Here is a 23,407-nt window from a genome sequence, read left to right as displayed (position 1 = left end):
ATTTAAAACAATTGCCGCTAGCAAAAGAGAATTTGAAGTATTATTGTTTACTTCTGTTTATTTTTTATTTCAAATCCTGCTTATTTGTATAATTTGTTGTGTTTATATGGATTATGTTTTTGCTAGTGTTTTGTTGTGTACTTGCAAATTAAGATTATATTTGTCGTGACTTGTGTGAGCACCTTAATTTATGAGGTAAGATACTTCCGCCTTTAAATGTGATAGTGCCTTGTTGATTTAAATCAAACTATGGTAATGTATTTAAAATTTATCGTTTGTCAAATTTATCAAATAACCTCAAGTTATTGCAAGTTTTCAAATATACCAGGTGTCCAAAATATTACACTACACACCTATGCAATGTAACTACACGTAAACGAGTAGCGCCGAAATTAAAACTAGATAAAAAGATAGTTCAACGCTACTTGAAGCTTTCGATTTAAAATTTGTATGACCTGAAGCTGTCTTTAAGCAAAAAGTAAAAGAAAATTATTTTATTTAAGTAAGAGAATAATTATTGAAAGATTACTGGTTGCATATCAACACAGCGCAGTACATGGTAAATAGATGAACTTGGACAGTATTACATAAAAGCATTGCCGCATGTATTAAGTCAAATATTTTTCCAACGAGTGTATTTGTGTTAACTTTATTGTCTTTTGTAGTTTGAATTACATATTAGCGTGCGGTAGTATCTTTACATCCCCGTGTGCAGTAAAAAGTCATCGCACACAGAAATACTTATATCACTAATAAATGTCATTATGATTTGCGAGTTGCAAATTTTTTTTTGTCGTACATGTGAGATAAAGAATTATTTTTAGCCTGCATATGCATGCGGTAAAATAACTTACTGCACGGTAGTTGGAAAAAGTCTGTAAATCTTTTCCTGCGGAGAATTGTTGTTTTTTACTAGAGCACCCTGTAAATTCTAGAATATTGATATTCTCTCGTTTTTCTTCAGAAAAGATGGAAAGGTCTTCAAGTTTTTTGCTGAAAAAGTTCTTCAGTTCCTTGTCGACTAGCGGTGAAACGAGTCTATCGAACTCGAACATTGAGCCTGAAAGCATAGAAAGAGCAGTTTTTCTAACAGAGCAAAACGAAGACAAAACCTCTGAAATCAAAGGGCAACTTGTCAATGTAAATATTAAAAAGCTTGTTAAAATAATGGAAGATGTTAACAATCTATTATAAGCAAAAAAGTGGTTAGGAAACAAAATCGTTTAGTTGAGTCTATGCTACATACAAGGTGTTTCAGAACCTTATGTACATATTTCGGAGTTTGACTTCTCAGACATTTTTGCACAGGTGATTTCAAAAATACACAGAGAGATGTTTGGGAGGCTAATCCTGTCGACCTTTCTATTGTGCGTCGCTGACCATTTTTCTAGGAAAATTTAAATTACCTGTTTAGAAAATTATGTAACTCTTGCATTTTCCTCGTATTTATCTCCGTTTTCAAGCTTTTAAAAACTATTTTAACTATAACCATAAAAAAATGCAACTTTAACGAAGGAGGCGAAGCCAAACTATCTGAATAACAGAAAATACTCTTTTCAATACTCGTTAAGCCATATACTATCTTGTGAGTATTTATTGCGAGTCTGTTCGATAATTTTTGTTCAATAATTTTTTTCTAAACCATGTTTTTTTCAAAATTTATTCATAAAATGACTGAAGAATTATATTCACAAATATGTACATACATAAGATTCTGGAGAAACCTGCTTAACCAAACAAAATAAATCAAAACGTTTATTTAAGAAATGGAGAACGACTAAACGACCCCAAGCATCTATATTTAAAAGAGAAGGATTATTAGGACCGATTGCTAAAAAGATCTCTCGCAAAAGGAAACTTTCTAACCATACAAATAGCAGTCCAGAAAGGCATGAGATTTTACTACGATCCAAAACGAAGAAAAAATTAAGTTCGTCATCAAATTTGAGTATGCAAAATAATTTTGATTCACATAGCCCCAGCTCTGAGTCCAGTGACGCAAGTGGAGATCTGGATAACAGTTTTAAAGAAAACTATTCACTAAAATACTCGGAAAAAGAATGCGTAATAAGAAATGATGTGTTAGAAATAAATTGTTGGAATAGAAGAGTTGGAGGGTTTAAAGGGGCAAGCCCATTACAACACAAACTGAAAGGTACGTTAAAGTCACGAAGGGGTTTCTTAGGAAAACGGTGCCATGGTATAGCGGCCACTATAAAATGTCGTTAATGCATTTTACCATGGGATTTTTTTAGATAGCAGTGGGCAAGACTATATTACGGCCGTTATAGTGCGGTACTTCCTATAGACCCTTCATTTTACTTTGCGTATATATTCAGCTACTACGTCGAAAATGGTTTAATTTTTATTCAAATTGCTACGAAAACTTTATTGGTTGTGTAATAAAAGTGTTATAACATCATACGAATCTGCACGTTATATAATTTATTCTGCCCTCCCGGGCTCATAGATCCCGGTTCTGTGAAAAGCGGGCTTTAGAGAAGCACGCTATCGTTAGAACCTTCATATATTAAAATTTACTTGAATTGAATACGTTAATTTCTAAATTTTTGCATGTAATGTTTTATTAACAATATCCAATACTATTATAATTTTTGTAGCGGTCAATCCTGAGTTTAATCCAATAGACAGAGAAACTTTGAGATTATCTAGTTTAAGACCTGTTTCTCCGGGAAAATTGTCGTTGTTTTCTAGACTTACTTTCGAACAACCCAAGAAACGTAAGTAATATGATTTGGGGATATTTGTTTGTTTTTTGATTAGCTAGCGATACTAAAGACGACTTTTTTTTAAATCAATGATAATCTCTAATAAAAAAGATGAATAAATAATACTTAATTCAACTTAATTCAAGTATGATTTGCACTTTGCTTCGTCGTTTTCAATGTTATCTTTCAGCTGCATTCTTCCACAACATAATAAAACTTAATGTTATATCTAGCACTTCGTTTCAATTTGTTGTTTTTTTATTTACTTTTCAGAACTGTCTTTAAAAGAAAACGAAACTCGCAACCAAAAAATACAGCAGAATCTCTGGTCCAGTGAAGGTTTCCACGAATCCATGTCGTTAGAATATTTTAGTGACCCAAGCGTTAACAACAAAAGAAATTGTGAGAGAAAAGGCTTCCGGTTTGAAGATAATTTATATACTCAGGATAGATCAAGAGATGGTATATACCCATATCAAGCTACCAACCCGAAACCTCAGAAGAAAAACGAATTTCAGAGAACAAATACTTGTGATCAATCTAAAAGAATTCAATCCGAGACACAAACTAATAGCACTATGTTTGCAAGGAAATGTTCATTATTTAGTGAATATTCAGACTTTCAGTCAATTTCTAAAACTATGAAACTCATAACGGCAAATGAACCGATTTATTTGAAGAGAGAGAATCAAAGCAGTGACAAAGTTAAAGATAAAAATCGACCGATTTTTGATTTTCTAAACGAGTCTAATTTCTTGTTTAAAAATTGTTCAAAGGATGATACACAGCGTAAAAATTTTCAAAGCTTAAAAGAAAGTGAAAAACTTCGATATTGTGAGAATTCAGGGAATAATTCGAAATCTGAATTACCTGTGGCATCCAACAATTTGGTTGAAATTTCTAAATCCCTTATTGAAAATACTAAAATGTCAGTAAAAGAACACGAAGAATCGGATGTCGAGTTGTTAATTAGCGAAGCTTGGGTGATAGCAGGAACATCGGCAAATGCTTTAGAAAAAGAGCAAAATATTGTACCAATAAATTGTACACAAAATAAGGAAACATCTAATAACATCCATGATCGTAATTGTATAGCTGGCACATCTAAATCTCTTTTACCTGGAAATATGTTAGTAAACGTGCCTGAAATAAAGTCCCCACCTCTGTTTATATCTCGAAAACGGAGATGTAGAACATCTTATACTTTAAATGAAAGCTGCATCTTGTATAATGAAAATTTGCTAAATCATTTGTTACAAGAGAGGCCCCAAATTATGAAGGCCCACAAAAAACTTTCTCAAAAAAGGAGTTTCGTAAGGAAAAGTGAAGAAGTATTAGCGTGTACCTATATTAAAAGGTTGGTACGTGTTACGTGTACTATATATGTGTTCCATGTATTCTATGAATTAAATGTATCTCGCTAGCTTTTTCTCCTAAACATTTCTTTTGGCATGTTAAAAGATTTGCCAATAATGCCAAGTTTATAAAGGTGGCCAGGTTATTGTCATAACTTTGTATCGGACTTAACTTATTAAAGCTAATCTGACTGAAATATAACCTTACACCGGGTTTCAGTGTTGGTCATATACAGGGGGGAATATGGGAAAAGTCAATGGGGTACTCTGTTACAAATAAAAAGCGAACGGACTATACACATTTTTGTATGGTTTCAAACACTTGATGAAAAAATCACTTTAAACCGTATTCGTAAAAATAACTAGTGTGGTGTATATAAAATAGCGCTTAAATATGATGTGCCTTTTCAGGTACCGTAAAGGCAAGAAAAAAATATTTTCAGTAAAAAAACGAGACAAGCCTGTCTGCAGAGGGCAATACAAGCCACCAGAACATAAATTTGTAGAGAAATTAACACATCGAGAATTTGCAGACAATACATCAGTAAGTGACACTAGTGCAGAAGGCGAAAGTGTTTCGACTCCAACGTCATATGTAACAGGTAGCAAGAATTTATCATATAATAATAATGTATGATTATGTGTAAAGTGAGACTGAAGATTACAAACACGTCCGGACAAGCCGCAACTTGTGGCCAATTGCGCGGATGCATTAAAAGTAGTTTAAATTTTAAAATATTAAGTCTACCGGAATGTCCCGTCCGATAATTTCGTTTCAAGTTTAAACATTTATGTGCATACTCTTTTGAGCTATATATGGCCATGTTTCTTTATAACTACATGTATATATATGTTTTCTTCGAAATTAACTACAGTAAAAATATCTCATATCATTATTAAGCTAGACGCGATCGTGAAGACATGGGTACTAATAAAGTTAATTTGAGGTACTGTATGTTGTATGAATTCCAACAGGGTAAAAATGCTAAAGTGGCATGTCGAAATTTAGAGAAAGTTTTTGTAGGAGATGCTGTTTCAGAGAGAACATGTAGGAGATAGGTCGAAAAATTTTAAGAAGGTGATTTCGATCTTAGTGATAAGGCACGCTCTGAGCGGCCATCTCTGATTGATGACGATATTGTGAAGACTATGAAACGCCAAGATCCTTTCTAACAACATCGGAGATGGCGGAGAAACTTAACTCAGCTTAACAAACCATTTCGGATCATATTCGGAAGCTAAGATTGGTCTATAAATATGATGATGGGTGTCTCATGAGTTAAGTGGAAAATAATTGCATGACTGCATCGTCATATGTACATCACTGCTTGCCCGGAACGAAAGTGAACCTTGCTTGAGCTGTGTGATAACTGGTGATGAAAAGTGGATTACGTATGAAAACGTTGTAAGGAAAAGAGCGTATTGCAATCCCGGACAACTTACCCCCTCCACTCCTAAACCTGGATTAAGCCTTAAAAAAAGAATGCTCTTTATATGGTGGGACATCCAACGACCAATCCATTACGAGCTTTTGAAACCCAACGAAAAGCTCAATTCGGAGAAATACTGTTGGCAAATGGATGAGTTAAAGAGAGCATTCCAAGAAAAGAGGCCAGCAATGTTCAACAGGAAGCAAATCATATAGCACCACGACAATGCCAGACCACTTGCAGCTTTGGCGGCTTGTCAGAAAATGGCAGAGCTAGGTTGGGAAATTCTCTCGCGTCCGCCATACTCCCCAGACCTTGCACCCTCTGATTTTGACTTGTTCCTTTCTTTGCAAAATTCCTTTGCGGGAAAAAAGTTCAAAAATGAAGGAGATGTCAAAACAGCTCTAGTTGAGATTTCGTCTCCGAAGACAGGGCGTTCTTCAGAAATGGGATTTACAAATTACCATCACGCTGTCAAGAAGTTATAAACAATAATGGAAATTATATCGTACAGTAAATATTGTTAGTTAGATCAAAAACTGCATAATTTTTTTTATTTTTCATAAACAGAGAGAACTTTCCGGTAGACCTAATATATTTTTATTTGTCAGCTAATGCTTTTACAATTAGACACTAAACCTGCCTAATGTACGTTTTTTTAAATAGAACATTTGTTGAATATCAACAAATCCATTTGGTTGAAATAATAATTGTGCATTTATGCGACTTCAAAGCAGTGTGATGTCTCAGAGTGTGGTAAAAGTACAGTGACTTAAATCCAGGTCAGTGGCGTCGATAAGTTAAGTTTTATGACGACATTGTAAAACAAATGAGTTGTCCAACCTTGTTATGCAATAATATTTTTCTTTTATCCCATTTTAAAATAAGGCCTCAGGGCTAAATAAGGGCAGACAAATCTCAATTAAAACTAACCGAGAATAATTTTCATAATTTACTAACGACTTGAACGAGCACTAAATAAACATAATAGTAATATGTAGATGTGAAGATAGTAATAAATTTGTGCAACCAAAACTTGGGTATGAAAAAATGAAACATACCGCTTTTTTACAGACGAAACTAGGTCTGACGTGTTGTCCACCACAGAAAATTTATCAGAATACCAGAAAATTTTGCGAGATGAAATTGACAAGCTTTGCAAGAATCCAAAATTGTTGTTCTCGAGGTTTTCTGATCCCGTACCTGAAGATGTTGATAGCACGGACCTATTAATTTCCATCCATAAACTTATCTTCAACGTCTTAGATGATTTTGAAAATGGGCGTGTGCCCTTCTTCTGTGTACCTAAAGATAGTGCCGCAAATTGCACATATAAGGATGGTAGGTGAGTGCTGTCGATTATATAATACAGGACATCGCAAGGGCATTTTCGAAAAGGGCAAATTTCCAATTTGGCACGCTATCGCTCCGGTCTACATTGTCCTATCTACCTTGGAAGAAGCGCGTTTGAAAATCAGAATTTACTTCTTACACCTCCCGCTCTCCACATTCCTCAAAGCTCAAAATTACATGAAATTCTACAACCACAACAAAAAAGGTCAAAGATATATAATTTTACCTCAGAGAAATAAAACGATTATGTACCGTCTGTGGTGCCCTCAATGACCGGCCTCAATATCGTTAGCAGATATGACCTTCTTATATTGAAAAATCACCTGAAACTTCTTTTCGTGTATTTTAATGGTTTGGTTTTTTATTTTAACCTTCCCACCCTGTAGCTCTGCGGTTAATCAGAATCCACTAAATATCAGTAAATAGTTTTATTTTGATCTCAACCAACTATGGCAGAGTGTTGTTAAGACCTTTTAGCGATACCATGTACTATGTATTTGTATAATGTAATCTGATATTATTATTTATTCCAGGTATCAAATGAGAGAACACATTCACTATCAGAAAAAAAGTGCCAAATCCAAAACCAGTTCGATAATAAGACCACAGTTCAATTTGATATTGTTTATACTAAACAAGATAAGGATTCTGTTAGAAACTAGAACAAAACTAACAAAAAGGTGGGTTTTTATTATGGAGATAGTAATGATACAGGATGGTTACTATCAACTCGATTTATTTTTTAATTTTGAATTAATAAATATTTGAATTGGATTAGATAGGTAAATTTTTTACGTATAAGAGGAATTCAGAAATGGCCTGTAACATTCGCTCATGCTCGTATACTTTCACTACCTTTCAATTACACTTACCCCTCACTTATAAAGGTTTATTTTTAGATGTGTCTGTGAACTGAATTAGAAAAAGTTAAACGTGAGATTTGGGTTAGTGCGAATGAAAGTTTAGGGATGTTTATGAATTTCCTCTTAATTCTTGAGATAATTATTTTTTTAAGGGAAATATATTACTTGCTTAAGCCAATGGTAACCACTCAAGGGATCACAGATCGAGTCATCAGGATCATATGTCGGATGTTGGGGGTTGGCCCTTGGACCCTCAATTTAACCACCCAGAAAGGGCTGGTCTATGGTGACATTAAAATGATATTAACAAATGGCGAATCCATAGATTGCAACGTACCGGGTAGGTAGGACGTTGAGTTAATGGGATTTTTTATGTGTATTGAGGTGCAACCAAATGGAAGAAATTCTGTATCTCAATTAATATGGAATAAAGAAACTAGTCACGTCAATTTTAGACCTCAGAATGACATCTTGCGTAATAAAAATATCATCAACCTTCTTTTAAGGACAACTACAACCCCTAAAATTTTAAATTAGTGGCATGGGCCTGTCATGCGTTATTTGAAAAATGTTTTCACTTTCAATTAAGAAAAACCTTGCAATTGAGAACATTAAATGCACTGATTTTTTCAGAACCCATTGAAAAATTATTGTTATTGTTGCTTGTGTTTTTAGGTACTTCAATACCTATAAATATATGCGACATATGCGAGATACAATCAAATGCATATTTCATTATGGTCGTAGAGAAGGAGTCAATATTTCATAAATTACTGGAAGAAGACTTGCCAAATAGGTTACCGCGGCCATTCGTTTTGATCACAGTGAGCCATATTAGCTGTAAAAACTTAGAAAGTCGTAAAAAATGTCCTCCCCCAATTTAGGGCAAAGGTTTTCCAGACAATATCACTCAGCTTTTCCTAAAGAAGTTGTGGATGCTTATCTCAGTTCCAGTCTTCATCCTTGTAGATGCCGATCCAGACGGTATAGCTGTAATGCTAAATTATCGGTTCGGCTCAATTGTGAGTTCATTTTGAGTTTACAAAACCAGAAATCTCTAAACCATGTTTCTTTTTATTTTTTTTTTAATTTTAACGAGACAATTCCATTTTCGAATGACGTCAAAACCGATAAGAATTTCACTCATTAGATATTAAAATTTCATCAACATGCGTCACTTTGACGTCAAAACAACACAAAACAGCTCGAATAGAATTTCGAAAAGACTCTGAAAGTGTCTTATTTGAGTCACTCTGAGACTTAATCACACATATTAGACTCTCCCTTTTTGTCATTGGTTTTAATCAGTTAGGAAGCTATTCATTTCCCAACTGAGTGTTTGTTGAATGATAAATATTTCAGGCTAGCGCACACATTTCCCAGCATCTAGCCATCCCTAAAGCCAAATGGTTGGGGGTGTTTCCTTCTGAAATTCAGAAGTTTGAGGGAGATGCTACAAATCTAACCCATAGGGATGTGAAGAAAATTAATGACATGCTTGAATGGCAATGCGTCCAGGAAAATCCTGGCATTAATGAGGAACTGAAGATGTTATTGAAAAATAATGTAAAAATGGGCATTGAAGGGCTAATGAAAACTCAAACATATCTCAGTCATCAGTATTTAAGTGCGAAGTTCCTTTCAAGCAACTTTATTTAAATTTGTACTGGATAATTGGACTTTTTTTTATTTACTCTATGAATTGTGAAAAATAATTTTTAATTTTTTCTCACTGGTGAGTGTCTCCATTGTATAAAAATGAGTTGAATTTATGCAATCATCAGAAATAACTTTTTTAAGTGCTTCTTTGGTTCAGGTTAGTTCAGGTTACTAAGCACATTACCATTAATAAAAAAGTTTGTTTTTACCGTTAGACAAATATATTTTGGGGCCGATTTTCTCTAGAAAATTTAACTGGGAATCTCCTGTAAAACTCGCTTCAGTCTGGAAGCCTATATTTGTTAGCATGGAAGTAACATAATGCGTAACTTTCTCACTGGTCTGGGAGACCCTTCACATATTAGCATATTTACCTTCGCATTCACGTTAGCATAACTTGACAACAATGGGACTTCAAGCAAATTAAATTTGACAATCCTTCAAGTAATCTTCAGCAGACAAACACGAATCTTGCATTGTCAATAAATTGGGGCTGATCGTATTATTGTCAGTTTCGTGAAAACTGTTCCCTTAAGATGAATAGAGGGGTACATAGTATTGAAAGTAAAACACTTCCAGGTTTTATACTCGAATATCAAATCATTTGCAGACGCCTAAACTATCTATCTCCCGGAACAACTCAAATAAGGAAGTAAGGAAAGGACAGAAGAGGACGTGCGAGAAAAAATCAAATAGCTTCACAAGTGGATCGAAGAGAATTGTATCAAAATCCAGGAAGTCACCGAAATATTATAGCGGATATTCTCAATACGACTCAAGCAAAATGGATTTGAGTCTACCTTATCACCTCCCAAAAGCACCACCAGATGATTCAACCATTTACGTTAAAAGTTACCCTGAAAGGGAAATATTTCCAGTTATCGATTTCTCAAAAAATGCTCATAGCATCTCGTCGTTGTCAGGAACTTACAGGATCCCTAAATGCACTTCCATGAGGCTTATCTACAAATTCAACAACTTTAAAGCCAGACTGCAAAAGTACTTAGCATCGTCTTTGCTAACTTTGCCCATTCCTGGAAGCAACGACTTTGTGAGGAATGTGAAAGGTGCCTCACATCTGACGTGGTGCAGCAGACAGAAGTTATCTATTTTGGATATACCCTCAGAGTTTTTGGATGAAGACATTGACGGTAGTGAGTACGCTTTTTATGATCTTTCGAAGGCTGATTTGAACGAAGAAGATAGGAGTATGATTGAGTGCATTGCCATGAAAGAGGACGAAAAATTATCCGTTTGTCATTTGCAAAGCAAACGAAATTGAATATTGATTTAAGTTGAGAATATTTCTGTTGTTACAAGAGATAAATAAATTTTTTCTGTTTTTCTGCGTTCTCCTCGAGATTTCTATATTTTTACTTTAACTAATTATTAAAATTTTACTGGTCCTTATACTATTTGTTCCATATATGTGGCATTCTACCCTGTACTATATTCAGGTAAAATCCCTATTGTCCAAGCTTAGGCTGTTTAAGTGGGTACTTATGATATTTCAGTTAACTGCACACGTCTCCTTGAGATTTCAGATTTACTAAACAAATTCTAGCCGCGAGAAATGATGTGAAATTTCATTATAATTGTTCATGTCCCCCGAGGAGTAAGATCCTAAACTGAATAATTACAATTAGCAGTAAACTTTAATCATTTATTTCCATAATTTAATAGATATTACAAAAACGAAAACATTTAACATTTGATTTCTAACGTAGCTGCAATCTTAAAAATTAATGTTTATCCTTAGTTGGTGTTTTGTATTTTATTATTACTTACCACGGATGACGTACAACAGTTAATAATATTTTGAGAGAAACGAGAATTTTGAGAGGATAGAAAATATTTAAGATTGTTTTGATTTAATAATTATATGGTACATTTGAATGTCTTCAATATGTAAGCAAACAACGGAAATAGAACTAACACAAGCTGACTAAAATTCTTACAAAAATAAAAACGGTTTTTGATTGAATACAAGTTGCATATCGATTGAAACACACACATAATTTATACAAATTTAGGAAGACTTGCTCTCACGAAAGTTATTTTTATTCGTAGAAAGTAACATATTTTATTATGATGTCAACAGTTTACAGTGTGAAAATCAGTTATTAGATATTTTAGAAATAATTCTTAGATAGTAGAAAAGCCTTGTTCCTTAATTCCTACGGAATTTCTGAATTACTGAAAACTTCCTGTGTTCGTTAATTGAATCTTCTAAGGTCCATGAAAATTAAATAACTTTTATATGGTTTGAACGAGTAAGTTGCAAGAAGTTTTCAATAATTAAAACTTGAAATATCGATATTTATAATTTATGTTCAGATTGTCTGATCTGCGATTACAGCATAGCTATGTAGAAATTGAAATCAAACTAAAGGAGAGGTATATAGTTTTAGTATTTGATAATCATTTTAATTGGTTATAGAAAAATTCATGGCGGACCATTCACACTAGGACCGCTATTGCGAAACTAAAATTCATCAAACCATGGAGATCTTATTTCCTTTTAACGTGGTTAGTTCAGGTTAGTTCCTCGCTTGCTGCATGTTAATACCGAAATTTCAATATATCTTTTTATTTTAAAAATTTGAAGATTAAAGGGTGTCTCATCCTATCTCCAGACAGCCTCATTGGTCTCTTTGATTTGAGATCGAAGGAAATTTAATTCTCCGATACCATTAACTCCCAGTAATTACCATTATATAACAAACATTTGCAGATTGATTATATCATTGCCAATTTGTGCAGCTAACTAATGTCACAAAGCTTTCTTCCCCGAACGTGCCTTTAATATACAGGGTGATCAAAAGGTGAGCGCTGGGTGCATAACTCTTTTGCTAGTCAGTATATCACCGTATGGTTTTCGCCACTCACAGGTAAATCTACGTGTTAAAAGTACTTTCATACAGAGTGTTGGTAATATAGAGGGTGGCGATCCAAATGTATTTTTACTCGGTACACTATCAATTGGCCTTCTATGGGTGATGCCAATCAATTTCTATTGCCACTGTTATGACAGGGATAAGGGGATAGATTCTAATAAAAGGCACATTTTATCCTATGATCTTCCTATATTGAAGGAATTGGGCAACAGTAGAAGAGACATTCTTACTAGGGACAGAAGAGGTTATCTCCCTCTTAGCGGTCACCCCGTGGGTGTGTATTGGTCGGTTAAAAAGGGACGGCTGAATATGGTTATTTACGCTCAACCCACTATGATGAGTTATTGGCGACCTACTTGAGAGATGATCGACTATGACATGATGATAAGGATTAACTTAAATTACATACCAAGTGGACGCTGTTTATGTATGGAGAGTTGCCCAAGGGATAAAAAAAATTATCTGCAATTTTCGAAATAATCGCACTAATATGTTGCATATTTCTTATTTTTATGGATTGTAATTTGAAATTAGTTGATATATAACGTAAATTTTTGCTATCGTGCACATGTAAAGACGCTAACGTACAAACGAATTTTGCTGCTTGCGTACGTGCATTTGATTTTTTTTGTAAACTGGACACTTTTGAATTTCAAGTTTTTCTTACCACTCATCGGCGAGTCTGTAAAAGATATCGAAATATGATAAGACACCCTAAAACTACCAATGAATCATTCAATATTTCACTTTCTAATTCTGCACCTTACCTTCTTCACAACGTATATTTCCATCCTGCGTGTGGATAGGCTTGGTTTATAAACGAAGGTAGGTGAATGGCAAAATTGATTTAAGAAAGTCATGCAGATTGTCAAATACTAAATTATACTACACACACTGGGTGACCATAGAAATATTTAATAAAAATTAGTATATTTAAAACACAATTAAACAAACTGGTGATGAACTGTGCATGTTCGACAAGACATCGGTACTCATTACCTATACGAAGTCATAAAAATTGAATGCTATTTTTGTGGTCACCGTGTATTTACGAGAGGGAATAAGCGCAAAAGCTAACACTTTCACGCTAAAAAAAAGTTTATTTTCACAACCCTTTTTTTTTTAATTTGTATAAGCTCCAAATAATTATGATGAGCAAAATTTCCTCTTTTTTTTCATCAGTGTCTTAAACTCGTACCATCCCTACCTATCTACTTTGTTCAAGATTATCATGCCCATAACAAACATCAGAGAAAAATTTGCTCTTTTATAATCTCACAAACATTACTCGAATAATACATAATTGACTGTTGCTTTTCTAACTTCAGTAATACGACTTAACAAATATTTAAAAGATGTAACAATTAATATATCTATCTATTTCATTATATTACAAAACGAGTCGTAGAAATACAAAGTTTTTACGTCCATTCTATAACTACTTTTATACACTATTGAAACGTTTTAATGAGAATATACAAAATAAACCATCTATATTACTATAGTACTTATAAATACCTTGTATTTCTTGTCTATTCACTTCTCTAACTATACGTAGAAATAATCTTTAGAAGTCCAATTTGTTCCTAGAGATTCTTCGGTGATAGAAGTGGCTGGTTGGGGATTTGAGGTTTATCTAAGTACATTAAGTTAAATTCTAATTAACTATCTACGAGTAAGTAGAAGAAATTAAGTTACACGTTAAACTATATTTCAAGCAGTCCTATAGAAAACCATGGTTGGGGATTTCTTCTAATATTCCTTTAGAGTGGAGTGAAGTTCTATGATTTCTAACGAACCTTCCCAATTTGAACTCTAATAGTATATTGTCCTTTCTATGCTTTATCACATTCACTATAACCACTGTGAGTACTTCTCTAGACCTACTACAGGTACAATAATGCTTCTACAACTTTATAGAAATCGTCAGGCTTATCTTTAGCAAAACAATGCTAACTCTATTGGTTTGATTTTTGAAAACACTTTAACAGTAACTTGCTGGTAGCTGTAATGCAAGACTTGTTTGATTTTTGCATTGGTCTTAGTCTAAATGTGATTTGGAATAAAATTGGCAAAATGGTTTGAAATAGGACCTTGAAGTTAAAAAATTAACGAAATAACTGAAAACCAAATCAATAAAATAATATTTGGAGTTCCAGATCAACAGAGTCGTTGAATTTAGTTATGAGACGAGATGGGTACAAAGAAAACTCACCAGTAAGGACAATCTTGTCTCCATCGATATTGCCCAAAAACACAGTCAATTTCAAGTTATCGTTATAAATAGATTAATTTTAGAAATTTTTTGTAGTTCCATTGATGACCGAAAAGCTGCAGAAAATGAATATGAAGATGTTTAAGGATCAATGATTCATTTTCCCTCCTATTTTTCTTAAAAAAAATATGTTTGCGTGGCCCTAATTAGAAAAACAGATAAAAAAGTTTATTCCAAATCACATGAAATCCCTGATAAATACTCCTCTAAAAAATGCTCAATACCAATTAACGGATTAGCCTAATACTTCCTTCATGACTCAACTTCATGAACCAACTTCACTACCCCTCGCAGTCCTTAGCGCGCTTTAAAGGCGCTCGGCTTTTAGAGCATTAAATCCCTTCACTCCTATTGAAAAGTCTTCTAAAAGCCGTCACGTGACTGTGATAGGGCAAAAGGTGTTTAAGCCAATTTCAGGTGTCCTCAGTTTCGAGAGGTTCGCGCTCTTCAGTATCGAGCTTAAGGCACTCTTCGAAGAAGTTCTGCATCGAACTATAAACGTGTTCCAGTACTCCGGATAATTCGTGACCTTCGTCAGGGTAACTCTGTGAAATTAAAGGACATAAAATTGATATTTGTTGCTGTGTGATAATATTACCTGATATTTAAACAATACCCCATTTTCCGCTAGAGCCCTAGAAAGTAGAATGCTATGTTGATAAGGGGCAGTAAGATCGGCCATTCCATGAAGAAGGAAGAAAGCTTTCCGAGGTATGTTTTTCGCCGTCTGAGTAGCATCAGCTTCAACATAACCTTTATAATTTTCTGCGGGAAAGCCGAGGATTTTTTCCGTGAAGGCGGAGTCTGCGAATTTTTTTACCTACATTTTCCGAAATTTTTTTTTTTTTTAGTACATACTATAATACAACCAGTCAGTTATGGGATTCACTGCAACTCCACACTTGAAAACTTTCTGCTGATTACCCATGCCTAAAACCATCGTTGTGACGTAGCCACCATATCCCCATCCCCATATCCCTATCCTCGATTGGTCTAAGTACTTATGGTACTTGTGGTCTTTATTCAAAAGGTAATCTATTACTGAAAGCTGATCTTCTACCTAGATTCCCAAACACGTTAGCGACTGTTGATTATTTTTTTGAAATTTTTTACCTCCACGCCTCCAAGCTGGTGATATAAGGCTCTATTTGTCTGTCCCCTGGCCCCCCTTACGTCTAATTTAACATAAACTACATCACAATGGCTCGACATAAAAGTGGCCCAATCTATTAGGAATTCCTCGGTTACTGCTTTACTACCTGGTCTACCATTTCTGCAATTTTCAGACATGAGGAGGTTTAACTTGATATGGTCATATTTGAGTTGCTCGTGCTCATTATGAACATGATCATCAACTTACACTTCGACAACTACAGGATATGCTGCATCTCGCAATTCTTCCCTCCACGAGGGGGGCAATAGTAACTGAACCTGAGCTAAATTGCCTTGCGGTAGTGGAATCTAAAAAAATGATAAAAAAGCATAAAATGAATTAAATGAGGTTTTTTGTACATACCTCAAAGGACCTCTTCTTAGGCATTGCAAGATCCTGCAAAAATGCCCCTTGGGTGATCCTAGTGTCATATAATATCTTCAAGAGTTTGTGACTGGTTGAATTGTGTATACCGGCTAGTGGAAGACCCGGTCCTTCACATTGGAGGACATAAAATGGTGCATGGTACGTACCATTTTGTGGACTGATCTAGAAGGAAATGATAGGTGAATGTGGTGTGGGAATAGACGGTTTTCGCTTCGAATGTATTCAGTAGTTACTTATGTAACCAATTTGGAAGCACATTATTTTTTGTAACGAGTTAGATGTTACAGAACAAGAGGCGCGAGAGTCTATAATAAGTCACGAGGTACATAAAATAAAATGTCCTAATCGATTTGATTAAAATATATAGAAAATGGCGTACATTTGATTCTATTCAATTAAGGTGGCTATATATACTATTAATTATACTATAATTAATAACATACTATTGTGTTAAAAAAATAAGGTAATTTTTTTATTTAAACTTCGCGGGTGGTATAAAACCCTGAAATTAATTTTTTGTAGGTTGTTGGCAGCACTGTCTGCGACATTCCTGCAAAATTGCAATTTAAGAAAACGTCGATGGTCAACTAAATTATGGCCCGGTTTTGCAACCTTAAATCTTATTTCTTGATCACAATAGTAACTAGTTACGAAATGAAATCCCTTTAGCCACCAGAAAATTCTCACTTTAATTGTTCAAAGTTAAACGAGGCAATATAAATTTAAAATGAATCAAATCATATTGATGCCCTTTCTAATGCTTGTTCATTTATTAATTGGTATATTAAGCAATTTCTCAGTTCTATAAAACCAAGTGCAGTGCAACAATTTGCAGAACCGCAGTTTCTAAAGTTGACCCAATTTAACGTTCTCGAGGTTTCAGGTCAAATTTCGAAAACTAGCAAAGTGTCGTTCCTAATACCTTAAATTCTAGACGGGTTTCAATTCCTCAAGTCGGCATCTGCTCTAGATCGACCCTGTTTCGTCTTAGTTACTTCTCGTTACAAAGTTTAAATGAGTTTCATTCCACCAATCCTCGATCGTTTTCAACTGGATATTGAGACAGAAATTTGAACAAAGTAAACCGACTTTTTTGCAGTTTTTATTCTATATAAAAACTCTCTTGTTGGCATTTAGTACTATTCACACAATGCGACCGTTCCAATAACTTGCTTGGGCTGTAATATTTCGGAGGGAGGGAATTTGGAAATATTAAGGAAGGGACAATTTCATTAAAACGATTTTGATTTTTTGAAAATGCAGCGGTGTGACATATTTTTCACAAAAAATAATCAGGGTCATGGCCTTGGGGGCGCCACTGCTTGCATTTAAATATTCATTTTTCTTTTAAAAGATGTGTTTCTACACCTAACTCGCGCCCCCCAAGTTTGATTAAAATCTGCAATAATATATTTTTTTTAAGTCCGGACCTGCATTAAATTTTTTTATCATCTTGTATTTCAGACAGAGAGCGAAAACGGACCTGGGTTCATATAAACTTTTTTCCTCAAAATCACTCATAGAATCGCCCCTTAAATTTATGACGTACTATTCTAAAACGCCCTGTATAGTCGTTTTGTTGCCAAAACATTAATTCCAAAAAATTATTCCTACTGGGTGTAACACTTCTAATGGCACTGAGTATATTCGATCGTTGAGATCTCAATTTAGGATGTTTACAGTGAACTTACCACAGCATTAAAATGACTACAATTTCCATAAAGATATCTACTGCTCCATAGGACGTCTCCTAGATCACACGTGATACAGGACGACTCCAAACGACGAGGATCATCAGTCGTAGGGTCTTGAGAAACGTACAGGTGTTTTTGACCAGGCTTATGTTGTTCTGTCGCCAAATACCATCTAAAATATAATTAGTTCGATGACAATACGTATACAGAAACCTTAAAGATAGTGGTGAATGAACTAAATATTATCAGAAAATAAGACTTAATCTCTAAATACTAATTTAACGTCTCGTCATAAATTATTTTAGATAAATCTTCTAGGAATTTCATGCAATCTTTGAACTGGATTAACCTCATGTTAGATATAAGGCACATCATAACACACGCCTATATAACGCGCGTCCTATTACGAATTAGTTCAGTAGAAACAACTCATGTTTGTTCATGAATGTTGGTGGTCGATATTTTCACCATTCACTTCCCTGACTGAGTTTTTGAATAAAATCATTTTAACTTTTACATGTTTAGAGGAATTAGAGAAATTGTAATTTTCGGTCTTTTCTAAGCGAGTTGACCAAATACCAGAAACGAAACAATGGTATATGGGAACGGAGATAACTCTTCTTAATTACCATCAAGTTAATAAATATGTAGTTACAAAACGAGACATTAGATATCTAAGACTACTAATATTCTTAACTCAGGGAAATTCTGGTGAATAAACTTAGATGAAACTTAAGAAGACTTGCAAGCTGCGGTTGGAGTGTTAGTAATCTCGGTATTATAAAATTCGTAACCGTGATCGTTCTAATATTAATTTAAAATTATTTTCTCTACTTTACCATCCTGTAATTAATTTTCGATTAAACTCCTAATCAATATCTTCATTATATTTCAGTGAAACCAAATATCTAAAATTACTAAACGATAAAGCCCACTTACATTAGATGACTTGTGGTATCCCAGGCCAAAATTTTACTAACTTCATGCGGTCCGTGGCTGAGCACAGCGATATGTTGCTGAGTCACTGTTATGTGTTTAATATGGGTGTAGGTTTCTCTGCTTCCTTCTTGAACGTGAGCTAGCATTAAAAAGCTATCACCATCAGGAGAAAATATGGGATGTTCTTGTGCCTCTAGCCATGCTCTCTCCAGGGCTCGCTCCGTGTGACTCTAAAAGTTAATAATAATATATCAGCTCAAGCGTTTAATATATTCCATAATATAGTAATCTTGATTAAGAAATGTAGTCGCATACGAGTTTTGAAGTGCAAAATGAGTTAAATGACAAAGATTATTTACAACTGGGACTGAAAGTAATAATTAGTTTGCGTGCCTGCTTCGTAGCCTCGTTTGTATGTGTTTCCTAGCCATGTGTGATAATCAAATTCGTACGTGGGTTAGTAGCTCGTAGACACGCGATTTTTATTTCTCCCTCTTAAGATAATTCGAATTTTATATAGAATCAATGTTGGACGATAATTCGTCCTAACTATTAAATAATTGAGAAGATTACCCTTATTTGCGATAACTACTACCTATAATAACAGCAGGTTAAGAGCGATAGGATATGCAGAACCTGTTCGGAAGGAAAATACCGGAAGACTACAGTAATGGTATAGGAAAACAATTTTTTTCTGAACCATAATATAGTTGCAACTAACGGCTGATTTTTCAATATCGTGTTAAAACAGCATGTCAAGAAACTTACAATCAAAGTTGTTAGGGACTCTAAGTTATTAGTTTTTTTTGTTTCTATTTATTTTTTATTGTTGTTAATGTTAGGTTTATTGTGTACTGTCATTTATTCCCTTAAGTTACGCCTATGTACTGCGATACTTATTCGGAGAATACCATCTGGGTGCCAGACCACATGGCCCATCAGGCCAAAGCTAAGGGTACGTTTTGGTTGGGGAATGTGCTACTAGTCAAAGGAAGCTTTCTCTATAGGGACTATTGCTTTGATGGTCAATTTGTTGGACTCGCAATATTCCCAGAAAAGCGACTAGTATAGATATTCCCCAGATGGCCACGAATTATGGGATTCGATGTAGCCATAGCTTACAATGGTTCTTGGTGGTGGTGCGCCCCTGGTTGGAATTCTTCGGGGTTAGTACTTAAGGGATAATCGGAGCAATTTTCGCTCTTTTTTCTGCTCTTCCTTTTGTCTTGTCGAGTGAAAAGCTACGTCGGTGTCGGGATGTGATCCGAATCATATCGTGTAACCCGCCCAATAAGCATTCTCCCTCTTCTTTACTTAGACCAAGATTCTTACATTCTTTTGAGATAAGTGCATAGTTAATACAGTCCATTTTTACATAAAACAAATTGTCTTTGTCGTGTTTCATTAATCGAAGGAACACCCGTTAACAAAAGTAACCATCAGACAGCGACACTGCCAATTACGCAGGTGTTTCAAATTTGCCTTGGCCATACAAATCATTATCGTACCTTCCAAATCCGATGCATTTAATAGTTTCTCAGTCAACACTAGAAGCGTAATAATTGCGTAAAGATAACACCATCGCAATCTACATTTAGACCTTTTACTTCCAATCTTTTAATCTTAATTTCTCAATGAGAAAAATAATACCGAGTGTGCCGAAAATCATTAACGGCAAAGCAAGAAAATCGGTTTTGTCAGAAATTATTTAAAACATATATGAAGTATTTAAGGAACTCATGGATTTAGATTTATGTGGTTTTAAATTACTTACTTAGGTCTCTATTACCATATTTACTGTAACGCTTAAAATCTTCTTTTAAAGATATTTTCAGAATTCTGCTAATTGTGCACTTCATATGGAATTTCTTCTAATACGTCTATTATAAAAATATTATTATAGGAAATCATGTTAAGCAGCTTATACGTGTGTGATTCCCTTATAACGAATTACAGAGCATTTATTCACTAATAGGGGAAAGTTCAAAGGGCGAAGATTCTACACGTTACATGTCGACCATTGGTACAAATATACCTCACTTAAGGCCATAAACAAAGAATAATTTTTACCATAGTATGTATATTATTTAATTTACAATAAAATATTAATAAACATTTCAAAAAATATTATCATACATGTAGGATCCAGTAGTCAAATTAACCACTCTGTACCTAGTTCTTTATTGTATTTTTTATTCTGATTAGTTCGAGACTCTATCGGAAAGATGGTAGATTGTAAATAGAGTTAGGGTTAAGTTGTTATTCAGGAGATGATGTAACCCTTTGGCACGCCCATGGTATACTTTCGTCGGCGCGTGAGAATTTCCACTGAGTTACTTTATCGGCATCGGTATTACTTATGATAAGCTTTGTCGGCCCTTATGATGCAGACGCAATTATCGTCGACGAAGGACTTCTTATCAGGTTCAGCACCACGATCCAATGAGACGGGCAGTGCACGTGGTGTCGATAGCATCCCCAACCAGGGTACGCCCATGATGCGCCGCCAGAGGGTTTAGTATTTAAGACTTTCCCGAAGACGGGGAATTCCTATTCTAATCCAAGTTCGATTCCTGCTGATATTCGATTCGATTTCAAAGTGAAGACAAAAGCCGCGTCCACCCTTGTAAACACAGCTTTAAATTATACCCTAGAGTAGCGAAATAAAAATCTACATATGTAAACACTATTGAAACTTATTGATATTATTATTATTATTATTATTATTATTTAAACTAGTCCAGCTACATGCAACCAAAATTGTATGCATATCAAAGGTTGGACACTAACAAATTTTGGAATATCTGACACCAAAATGTATTTTTAGGTTTTCCTCTCGTTATAAAGTTTTTGCTTCGCAAAACATCGACATTTTTACGACTAAAGATTAAGAGGTAAATATGTACAATTCCCTTTTGAAGTTCATTTCCCTTAACTGAAACAAAACTCCCTTATGTTTGAATTGCTTCCGTGCACGTACCTTCCGATCCTAATTTCCACACGCAAATTTCCTCGATAAAACGATTTTCTGAACTTTCGGTGTTCTAGTTCGGTTGGCAACTTTAGCTGGTACAAATTGCACGTTTAATGAAAATTCAAGAAATTGAATACATTATCCTGCAAGTGTAACCTGTGCATGTTTTCAATGCAGCAAACATGCAGAAGCTGAGTATTTTCTTGTTTAAATAATGCCGCTAGAGTCTCGCAATGAGTGTGTCCGTCAAATATCAAGATCAAATTGAAATGCATGTAACTCAGTATGCTACCTGAAAGATCAAATGGATAGTATGGTTTCATGAGTCATCTGCAACTGATGCATAACAATTCCGCGGTTATCTTGGCGAGCTAATTTATAACGGTTGAAGGAGTTGCAGGAGGGTTTTGAACACTAACCTCAATACAAGTCCAGTTCGGAGCCAGGCAAGCGGAAACAATGCTTAAATTTTGGGCCCTGTTTGTCCACACCACAGACACTTGAGAGTTTTTCTGGCCGATCCATCCTGCAGATGTTAAGTAATAATCTCTGAAACAATAGGAGATATAATGTGAAACGCTGATTTTACCTTTGACAGACTAATGTGGCGACTTTACTCTCCCTTAAGAGAGAGTAAAATGGATAATTTGATCACAAAAGGGGTGAAAATCCCACTGATACAATCGTTCGTATAACCAATAAAAAATTTTATTGGTGATGCCAGATCGTAGTCACCGACATGTGTGCGGTAAAAAAATTCGACTCCGCATACATCACAATCGGTGTTTTATGCATGTCCGGTTACTGAGGAAAAATATCATAGACATTTGAGGAATGCCTAAGCTCTTTGCCAAACTCACAACACTTCTTGACTCCCAAGAGAGTTAACCAGTTGTAGCATTGATACTGTAACAATAAAAAATGCTATATCGTATTCGTGTCTAAGAGCCTTTAAAGCCCCAGCGCCTTATAAAACGCTTTGCTGCGTGTCGTGTTTTGCACCATCTCACGCGTACTTTAAAGGTCTCCTTACATACCTGTATTATACAGTGTGGCCGTTTGAAAACGAAACACGCACAATTACGAACAGCAAAGAGAATTTGCGAAAAAACCTTGAGATAGGTAAAACTTATTTTTGAGGGAAAAATATTTTGGGCTAATTCAGACCTCCCTATCGTGAATCTCTTAAGCGGGAGGGTGTTTGTCCCCAAAGTCTTAAATGGAAAAGGAAGTCGAGTGACACCTCATTTTAAAGGTAATTTAATATACTTTATAACTCCCGAGTTTGAAGTCTCTACTGTCAACACAACCAAAATAGCAGCTTTCCATAAACATCCAAATTCATTTTACCTGTTTCATTTTACTACGGTAAGAAAAAATGTTCGGATCAAAAATAGAGATTATGTTTCGCGTTTTGCAAATAAAACTGAAGTTACTACAACTCAATTAAGTAAATATTGGAAATACCCACCTCTGACCTACATAGAATAGAAGAGATTTTGTTGAAACCGCCGTCGAACATTTTAAACTGTCTGTGGAGTGATTTAATTACATTTGTTAGTAATTCGCCGCCGCAAGTCGTCCAAAGTTGTCGGTTCAGTGACGTAGGTTCTACCTTTTAAGTGGCCTCATAAAAAGAAATCCAATGGACTTAAGTCTGAAGAACGCGGAAGCCACTCCGTGGGTTCTCCTTCCAATC

The 23,407-nt window shown here is 34.8% G+C and overlaps 2 protein-coding genes across 5 annotated transcripts in view; one reads left to right on the top strand and one right to left on the bottom strand.

Moving 5' to 3' along the window:
- Positions 1 to 969: 969 nt before the first annotated feature.
- On the top strand, positions 970 to 10,741 carry LOC136340777 (uro-adherence factor A). Its single transcript, XM_066285104.1, has 11 exons — positions 970 to 1,127; positions 1,977 to 2,155; positions 2,622 to 2,741; positions 3,003 to 4,086; positions 4,496 to 4,686; positions 6,589 to 6,859; positions 7,401 to 7,547; positions 7,883 to 8,070; positions 8,406 to 8,554; positions 8,615 to 8,752; positions 10,000 to 10,741. Exons 1-11 carry the CDS (start codon positions 970 to 972, stop codon positions 10,669 to 10,671), a joined length of 3,297 nt encoding a protein of 1,098 aa, XP_066141201.1. The 3' UTR covers positions 10,672 to 10,741.
- A 297-nt stretch (positions 10,742 to 11,038) lies between these two features.
- LOC136340658 (dipeptidyl aminopeptidase-like protein 6) overlaps positions 11,039 to 23,407 on the bottom strand; it is a 52,182-nt gene continuing 39,813 nt past the window's right edge. For all 4 annotated transcript variants that reach the window (XM_066284886.1, XM_066284888.1, XM_066284887.1 and 1 more), the window contains 9 exons: positions 22,128 to 22,257; positions 18,735 to 18,964; positions 17,793 to 17,967; positions 16,078 to 16,263; positions 15,922 to 16,022; positions 15,675 to 15,834; positions 15,420 to 15,621; positions 15,160 to 15,365; positions 11,039 to 15,106 (listed from right to left, as the gene is read on the bottom strand). In XM_066284886.1, coding sequence (XP_066140983.1) covers positions 14,975 to 15,106; positions 15,160 to 15,365; positions 15,420 to 15,621; positions 15,675 to 15,834; positions 15,922 to 16,022; positions 16,078 to 16,263; positions 17,793 to 17,967; positions 18,735 to 18,964; positions 22,128 to 22,257 — 1,522 coding nt within the window. In that variant the 3' untranslated portion in view covers positions 11,039 to 14,974. The remainder of the gene's footprint in view (positions 15,107 to 15,159; positions 15,366 to 15,419; positions 15,622 to 15,674; positions 15,835 to 15,921; positions 16,023 to 16,077; positions 16,264 to 17,792; positions 17,968 to 18,734; positions 18,965 to 22,127; positions 22,258 to 23,407) is intronic.

Source organism: Euwallacea fornicatus, chromosome 8, assembly GCF_040115645.1.
Source record: "Euwallacea fornicatus isolate EFF26 chromosome 8, ASM4011564v1, whole genome shotgun sequence".
Classification (NCBI taxonomy): domain Eukaryota; kingdom Metazoa; phylum Arthropoda; class Insecta; order Coleoptera; family Curculionidae; genus Euwallacea; species Euwallacea fornicatus.
Note: the sequence above shows the minus strand (reverse complement) of the source record. Positions and strands in the feature narration are given on the sequence as shown.